This window comes from Heteronotia binoei, chromosome 2 (assembly GCF_032191835.1).
Source record: "Heteronotia binoei isolate CCM8104 ecotype False Entrance Well chromosome 2, APGP_CSIRO_Hbin_v1, whole genome shotgun sequence".
Lineage (NCBI taxonomy): Eukaryota > Metazoa > Chordata > Lepidosauria > Squamata > Gekkonidae > Heteronotia > Heteronotia binoei.
Window position 1 is genome coordinate 193,941,373 of NC_083224.1, and position 9,082 is coordinate 193,950,454.

Below are 9,082 nucleotides of genomic sequence, written 5' to 3' on the forward strand. Positions count from 1 at the left end.
CAGGATTGGGGGCTTTGACCCACAGGCTGGAGGGACCACTGCCAGCGCCACCCAGCAAATCCAGGCAGACGTCCGTGCCGTTGGTGTGGAAGTCATTGTCGCTGCTGATGTCAACGAAGGAGCCCGTTCTCATGGTGATGTGGGCTTCGATTTCCTCCCGGGCCCGGTCAACGTTCTCGGGCATGCCGGGTAACCTCAAAGATGGGCTCTTTTTCTCGACTCGGGGTCACGATGTATGTGTGGGTCTGCTGCTGGATCCGCTTGATGGTGGCCCCCTTGGGGCCCACCACCAAGCCGACCACGCGGTAAGGCACCCGCACTTGGATCGTCGTCTGCCCGGGGAGGTTGGGGGGACCTAAGACTGTCCCTGACACCCCATTGACTTTGTTGCGAGTGGCTCGGATCATCGAGAAGTGCTCGGCGGCCGAGAGGATCTCTCGCTTGGCCATTTCCACATCCTCTTTTCGGCCGGTCACAATGAAGACAGGTTCCTCCCCTCTCACTGGTGTCTTTATGTAGGTGTTGGTTTTTGCTCTCAAAGCTTTGATCTTGCACCCTGGGACGTGAGAAGACAAGGAGAGAAGAGTATTAACATTACGAGAATTCTCCCTGTGATCGTCAGGAGGCCGAATTCGTCATGACGACAGGCCTTGGAAATTCTGCATTGTGAGGGAAACAAAAATTCGCAATATCTTATGCAAATCTTGAAAGAAAGAACTGTCAGATCGAGGCCCTGCCTCTGTTCTGTACTTTGGCTTCAGGATATCTCACAGAGAAAGAGAAGGGGAATGAATGTCACTGCCCATTGTTTTGTTCCTGGCTTTTCAGGTAGACTGCTCTTGAGTCTAGAGGTTTGATTAAGGATGCAAGAGAAGCCATGCTGAATCAAACCAATGGCTCATCCAGTCCAACACTCTGTGTCAAAAAAACAGGTGCCATCAGGAGGTCCATCAGTGGAGCCAGGACACCAGAAGCCTTCCCACTGTGTCCCCCCCCAAGCACCAAGAATACAGAGAGCATCACTGCCCCAGACAGAAGAACATAAGAGAAGCCATGTTGGATCAGGCCAATGGCCCATCCAGTCCAGCACTCTCTGTCACACAGTGGTAAAAAAACCCCAGGGGCCATCAGGAGGTCCATCAGTGGGGCCAGGACACTAGAAGCCCTCCCACTGTTGCTTCTAGTAGAGGACTCCTAGTGTCCTGGCCCTACTGGTGGACCTCCTGATGGCACCTGGTTTTTTTGCCCACTGTGTGACACAGAATGTTGGACTGGATGGGCCATTGGCCTGATCCAACATTGCTTCTCTTATGTTCTTATATCTGGGGCAGTGATGCTCTGTATTCTTGGTGCTTGGGGGGGGGGGCGCAACAGTGGGAGGGCTTCTAGTGTCCTGGCCCCACTGATGGATCTCCTGATGACACCTGGGTTTTTTTGGCCACTGCGTGCCACAGAGTGTTGGACTGGATGGGTCACTGGCCTGATCCAACATGGCTTCTCTTGTGTTTTTATGTCTGGAGCAGTGATGCTCTGTATTCTGGGTGCTTGGGGAGGCCACAGTGGGAGGGCTTCTAGTGTCCTGGCCCCGCTGATGGGCCTCCTGATGGCACCTGGGGGGTTTTGGCCACTGTGTGACACAGAGTGTTGGCCTGGATGGGCCGCTGGCCTGATCCAACATGGCTTTCTCTTATATTCTTAGTAGCTCACACCTTTCATGCCAGTAGCTCACAAAGCAGAATTTTTGCTCACAAGTCTCTGCAGCTTAGAGGGAACATTGCTCCAGAGACAGGCGTTGGATAAGCACTTTCCCCACTGGAGACCCTGGTTAAGAAAGTCACTGACCTCACTGGGCCGGTTATGGCTTCCCATTCGATGCCTTATGGGGGGGGGGGGAGAAGAAGCCCTATTAGAACGCATGCTTTACAAGCGCACAATTGGAGGTTTGGTTCCTAACACTCTATCTTCAACAGATCTCAGGTGCTGGGAAAGAGCTTTCTCCGCTTGAGGCCCTGGAGAAGTGATAAGAGCCTGGGAAGATCGAGCGAAGATTCTGCACAAGGGAATATCAACATTCGTGCCCTCTACTGTATTGTGCACTCCATACTTTTCTTCGGTTCAACTGGGGTAGCCCTGTTGATCTGAAGTAAGGGTGGTCAAACTGTGACTCTTTCATACATATTGCGTCGCTCTCGGAGCCCCCAGTCCCGTCAGCTGGCCTGGAAAAGGCAACTGAGTACCAGATCCGTTTCAAGGTTTTAGTACTGACTTAAAAAGAAGAATATGATATTGGATTTATATCCCGCCCTCCACTCCGAAGAGTCTCAGAGCGGCTCACAATCTCCTTTCCCTTCCTCCCCCACAACAGACATCCTGTGAGGTAGATGAAGAAATTGGATTTATATCCCGCCCTCCACTCCGAAGAGTCTCAGAGCGGCTCACAATCTCCTTTCCCTTCCTCCCCCACAACAGACACCCTGTGAGGGAGGTGGGGCTGAGAGAGCTCTCCCAGCAGCTGCCCTTTCAAGGACAGAGTCTCATAGCAGCCTACAATCTCCTTTCCCTTCCTCCCCCATAACAGACACCCTGTGAGGTGGGTGGGGCTGAGAGAGCTCTCCCAGAAGCTGCTCTTTCAAGGACAGAGGCTCAGAGCGGCTCACAATCTCCTTTCCCTTCCTCCCCCACAACAGACACCCTGTGGGGTGGGTGGGGCTGGAGAGGGCTCTCACAGCAGCTGCCCTTTCAAGGACAACTCCTGCCAGAGCTATGGCTGACCCAAGGCCATGCCAGCAGGTGCAAGTGGAGGAGTGGGGAATCAAACCCGGTTCTCCCAGATAAGAGTCCGCACACTTAACCACTACACCAAACTGGCTCTTACACGGCCCGGGACTGACATAGCTACGGGACCGCATCTCCCCATATATGCCCCGGAAGGGCCAGGGCGTTTTTGGCCTTGGTCCCAGCCTGGTGGAATCAGCTCCCCTTTGAGATCCGGGTCCTTACTGAATGTTTTGTTACAAAAAAGGTCAAGGCGTGCAAGCACCAGTCGTTTCCGACTCTGGGGTGACGTTGCTTTCACAATGTTTTCACGGCAGTCTTTTTACGGGGTGGTTTGCCATTGCCTTCCTCAGTCATCTACGCTTTCCCCCCAGCAAGCTGGGGACTCCTATGATCGACCTCGGAAGGATGGAAGGCTGAGTCAACCTGGAGCCGGCTACCTGAACCCAGCTTCCGCTGGGATCGAACTAGGGATCTGAGCAAAGGGCTCCGACTGCAGTACTGCAGCTTTACCACTCTGCGCCACGGGGCCCTGTAAGCATGGGGGGAAAGGAAAGGTCCCCTGGGCAAGCACCAGTCGTTTCCGACTCCGGGGTGACATTGCTTTCACAATGTTTTCACGGCAGACTTTTTACAGGGTGGTTTGCCATTGCCTTCCTCAGTCATCTACACTTTCCCCCCAGCAAGCTGGGGACTCATATGATCGACCTCGGAAGGATGGAAGGCGGAGTCAACCTGGAGCCGGCTACCTGAACCCAGCTTCCGCCGGGAGCAGAGGGCTCCGACTGCAGTACTGCAGCTTTACCGTTCTGCGCCACGGGGCCCTTATACCTTTTTGTAGGGCCTGTAAAAAGAAGCTATTCCCCCAGGCCTTTCGTTGAGGCAGTGGGCATCCTACACGATCGGGCGTTCTATTCCATTGGCCAGCCCTATGCCGTAGGACCACCTCTGCCAGAATATTAAATTACCTTTGCTGTATCTGAATCTTCGAATGCAGTCCTTACAACATGTGCCAACTGATTCTTAGGGTATACAACATGTGCCAACTGAGCTGCCAAATAAAAACTGCCTATGACTGAATTGTCTTTTATTTCATTCACACGTTTGAATGGTTATTCATATTGTTTTCATAATGTTGTTATCTGTCCTGAGCCCTCCTTGGGATAGGGCGGACTATCAGTGACCTAAATAAAAATAATACAAATGCATTTAAACTTAAAGTTGCTTTCTTTCCACCCCTCCTTCCTTCCTGCTCTCGAACATCTGATGTTTATTCTGTGTGGCTCTTGTTAAGCAAGTTTGGCTACCCCTAGCAGCAGAACAACATTGGAGTCCAGTGACACCTTTAAGACTTTATTTCTGCGTATAAACTTTCCTGTGCATATACCAACAAAGTATATTTCTGGGTATAAGCTTTCGTGGAAATGCACACAAGAGCTTATACCCAGAATTAAAACATTGTTGGCCTTAAAGTTGCCAGAGAGCCAACACTGCATCAGGGGAAGACAGATTCTCTCGTACAACTCGGAACTCTGGAGGGTTCCTTTGTCCCACAGTTCTCTGTCTGGGGGGCAGAATTCATTCCTGGCACCTACGTAAATATATTAACATTTTCTAGAAATCACACACTGGTAGAAGCAGAAAAGTTGGCAGAGAGGATACATGGACTAAATATAGTTGAGAGCTGGAAGGGGGAGAAGGAGGAAAGGGGGGGGGTGGCATTCCCTGAACCGCCCAATAGGAAACTGGGACCGTGATGTCACCGGGCTGGACACAGCATGGTCGGCGCTAACAAAGCGAACAATGGGGCAGACACCCTGCCCCACTTTATGGCAAGGGGGAGAAAAGACCCACGTGGGTTGCAAAGGTGGAAACACAAGCAGACACAGGAATATCACAAAGCAACTGTGGAAGTCGTCCTGGGCAAAAAGATGGGGGTGGGTGGGAGCAGCCGTTGCTCCCCCCCTGGGAAAGAGAGAAGGAGAGAGCCTGTACATCTGATGTCAAATGGCTATTTCTTTGTCTTTTAAAGCATAAAAAGGTACATTTTAAACACACATCCGTTGCATGAACATGCATGCAGACACAAAAAAAGGTTAAGGGGGGGTGGTGGTTCAGTTGAATCTGATTTACTCTTCTTGATGTCTGCTTTGGCTTTTGGCTGTGGGAATTCCCCCCCCCTCCCGAAATTCACCTCCAAACACAATCCACAGTGCCCTGTAAACAGATCTTTCATATTCATTAAAATAGTAACAATAACACCAAGGCTGAGCAGCACCTGAGCCCAGGAAACGCTCCAAAAGGTGGACCTCAGGAGAAAGATTCCCAAAGAGGTCTAGCAATCCGTCCCAAGTTTTCCCAAAACCAGGGGCGTCAACCTGCTAAAGGCACAAACTTTGCACACGTACCCGTCTTGTCTTGTTTCTGGCAAACAAACAAAAGCCAGAGATTCTCTTGGGACTTTCGTACAGATCCATAGATTCTCTCTTCCTTCTTTTTTTTTTTGGTAAAGGGGCTGAGTACGTGGGAGGGGCGGGGGGGGGGGAGGGAAATCAGAGGCTTGGGTTCCAGATTCACTCCTCTTCTTCAAGTCCCAAAGTCCAGAGCGTTTTGTTCCATCCTTCCAACTTTGCAGCCTCATCTCGGAAGAGGAACAAAGTCTTTTAAAAGGGACTCAAAAGCCTATCTAGCTAGGCCCAGCCAGTGTAGCATCTCTTCCAGAGTCTATGGCTTTTTCTTTTTTTGAATAACAATGCCCTTAGAAGTGTGTGCGTGTGGAGGGGGGGGGGAAGAGGAAGACTAATGAGAAAGCCAATTTTTTTTTTACACACAAAGTTGGGGGTTAAGCCCCCTTCCCCTTTACAGAAACACCCATGATTTCTCCAAGGCAGTGGAGTCTTGCGAGCAAAAATTCTACTTTGTGAGCTACCAGGGTGAAAGCTTGCTCTGGGGCCATTTGTCTCTTTTATGTGGGGGGAGAGGGGACCCCACCTGAAAAACACCCCCCCTGTCTTTGCTTTGAAGCCAGGGGTCCCCAAAGTATTTAGGGAAACTCACAAGGGGAGAAGGTGGGAGACGCAGGGGTGTCTTTACAAGGCCGCTCCTCTCCAGTCCAGGAGAAAAGGAGTTTTGTGCTCCTTTTGAGCTGCAAAGCCCACCCGGGACCAGCATTCCCTCTAAGCTGCGTTAGTGTGAGCTAGCTCACAGATTTTTAGCCTCCAGCTCACATATTTTTGTCTTCGCTCAGGAAGGATGACCCCAGAGCACAATAATTTATGCAGCAGCTCACAGCTTTAATGCCAGGAGCTCACAAAGTAGGGTTTTTGTTCACAAGACTCCACAGCTTAGAGGGAGCATTGCCTGGGCCCAGCGTTCCCTCTAAGCTCACAGTTTTTTAGCCTCTGGCTCACACTTTCATGGCGGCAGCTCACAAAGTGGACTTTTTGCTCGCAAGACCCCACAGCTTAGAGGGAGCTCTGCCCGGCGACCGGCGTTCCCTCTAAGCTGAGTTAGCGTGAGCTAGCTCACCGGTTTTTAGCCTCCAGCTCACACCTTTTTGCCTTAAAGCTCAGGAAAACACCACCATGGTTGCAGGAGCTCACCGAGTTGAGTTTTTGCTGGCAAGCCCCCGCAGCTTAGACAGAACATCGCCCGGGGAACCAGCGTTCCCTCTAAGCTGAGTTAGCGTGAGCTAGCGCACCAGTTTTTAGCCTCCAGCTCACACCTTTTTGCCTTAAAGCTCAGGAAAACGCCATCATGGTTGCAGGAGCTCACCAAGTCGAGTTTTTGCCGGCAAGCCCCTGCACCTTAGAGGGAACATGGAAATCACCCCCCCTTGGGTTGCCTTTTTTGGGGGGTGGGGTGGGTGTTGCCCCCTACCTTGCCTGCCCACGATCTCGGCCACGTGCTCGGAGCTGGGCACGGTCACGCACTCGGTGGTGTTGACGCTCCTCTTGCGGCTCCCGATGGTGCCCAGCGGCGGCGTCGGGGGGGCGGCCAGGAGGAGGTGGGGGGGCGGCCCCCCCAGCAGCGAGCCCGGGAAGGCTGCAAAGAGCTCGCCCGGCGGGGAGCCCCCTTCGAGGGGCTCCAGCAGGGCGAAGCCGCCGCCCCCTCCTCCTCCTGCCAGCGCCCCATAGCCGGGGGGCTCCAGCTCCAGCCCCCCCATCTCCTCCTCTTCCTCTTGGCCCAAGATGGAGAGGTGGTCCAGGGCAAGCTGGAGGGCGTCCTCCTCCTCCTCTTCTCCTTCTCCCTCCTCGAGGGGGAGAGGCTGCTGGACGGGGGGATGCCGCGGGGGGAGCCGGCTGCAAGGGGGGCTCGCCCCCAGCAGCCCCCCCAGGGCGGAGAGGGGCCCTTCCAACCGGGGGGCCGCGCTGGGCACGGCTGGGCGCTCCCCGCTCGACGCCTCCTCTTCTCCTTCTTCGAGGGGGAAAGGCTGCTGGACGGGGGGATGCTCCGGGGGGAGCCGGCTGCAAGGGGGGCTCACCCCCAGCAGCCCCCCCAGGGCGGGAAAGGGCCCTTCCAGCGGGGAGGCCGAGCTGGGCATGGCTGGACGGTGCCCCCCCGACGCCGCCTCCTCCTCCGCCGCCTCCTCTTGCCCCTCCGTCGCCCCCAGCCCGGAGCCCCCGAGGCTGCTGCCGCCGTTGCCGCCGCCCGCCCCCCTCGGTGCTCGGCCGCCTTCATCCAGCAGCCCGGCCCCGCCGACGGGCCCAGGGAGGGGCGCGCGCGCACCAGAGGCTTGCGCGCAGCGGCCCCCGCCGGCCCACCCCCGGAGGCGGGACGTCAGCCCCAGCCCAACAATGAGGAGCGGGGCGCATGCGCGCCGGAGGCCGCCTCCCTCTCTCCCTCTCTCTCTCAGCCCCCCCCCCTCCCCAGCCCGGCTTTGCAAAACAGCTGCAAGCAATGCAGGAGCCCGGTGGCGTCTGGAAGACCAGCCCAGTTGGATGCCTTTTGTTTCATTTAGTCCATGTCTTCTAGGTTATGGTTTCGAACAAAGCAGGAGTCTAGTGTCTCCTTGACTCCTGCTTTGTTATGCACCTTGACTCCTCCTGCGTTAGAAACTTCACTCCTGCTTTGTTATGCACCTTGACTCCTCCTGCTTTGTTATGCACCTTCACTCCTGCTTTGTTATGCTCCTTGACTCCTGCTTTGTTGTGCACTTTGACTCCTGCTTTGTTAGAAACTTCACTCCTGCTTTGTTAGCGACTTCACTCCTGCTTTGTTATGCACTTTGACTCCTGCTTTGTTGTTCACCTTGACTCCTGCTTTGTTATGCTCCTTGACTCCTGCTTTGTTGTGCTCCTTGACTCCTGCTTTGTTGTGCTCCTTGACTCCTGCTTTGTTCAGCTGCTTCAGACCGACACGGCTGCCCGCTTGGATCGAGTCTACGATTTATTCTCGTTTCATTCGTTTTCGTTTTTTGAACGCAGGATAAGTTTATGTTAAAGATGCCACATTACCCAGAACTTTGTGGGATGAAGGAGTAGCGAGTCCTTAAGATTGTTGTTGTTCCGTCGCAAAGTCGGGTCCAACTCTTTGCGACTCCCTGGACCAAGTCATGCCAGGCCCTCCTGTCCTCCAAAGTCTGCTCAAATTCGTGTTAGTCACATCAGTAACACTGTCCAGCCATCTCCTCTTTTGCCATCCCCTTCTTCTTTTGCCTTCTGTCTTTCCCAGCATTATAGAATCATAGGAGAGTTGGAAGGGACCTCCGGGGTCATCTAGTCCAACCCCCTGCACAATGCAGGAAACTCACAAACACCTCTCCCTAAATTCACAGGATCCACATTGCTGTCAGATAGCCATCTAGCCTCTGTTGGAAAACCTCCAAGGAAGGAGAGCCCACCACCTCCTGAGGAAGCCTGTTCCACTGAGGAATCGCTCAAACGGTCAGGAAGTTCTTCCTAATGTTGAGCCGGAAACTCTTGATTTAATTTCAGCCCATTGGTTCTGGTCCTACCTTCTGGAGCCACAGAAAATAATTCCACACCATCCTCTATAGGACAGCCCTTCAAGTACTTGAAGATGGTGATCCTATCACCTCTCAGCCGCCTCCTCTCCAAGCTAAACATCCCCAGCTCCTTCAACCTTTCCTCATAGGACTTGGTCTCCAGACCCCTCACCATCTTCGTCGCCGTCCTCTGGACCCGTTTCAGCTTGTCTAGATCCTTCTTTTGCCTTCTGTCTTTCCCAGCATCAGGGTCTTCTCCAGGGAGTGCTCCCTTCTCATTGGGTAGCTGAAGGATTTGAGCTTCAGCTTCAGCATCTGACCTTCCAGGGAACAGTCAGGGTTGATTTCCCTTAAGACTGA

The 9,082-nt window shown here is 53.7% G+C and overlaps 1 protein-coding gene across 1 annotated transcript; it reads right to left on the bottom strand.

Moving 5' to 3' along the window:
- Positions 1-4: 4 nt before the first annotated feature.
- Positions 5-7,318, bottom strand: LOC132567447 (RNA-binding protein MEX3D-like; the record flags this gene model as incomplete). Its single annotated transcript, XM_060233123.1, is given in 3 exon segments — positions 5-187; positions 189-556; positions 6,655-7,318. Coding segments are annotated over 3 exon segments (1,215 nt in total), but the record flags the coding sequence as incomplete, so codon positions are not given.
- Positions 7,319-9,082: the final 1,764 nt, after the last annotated feature.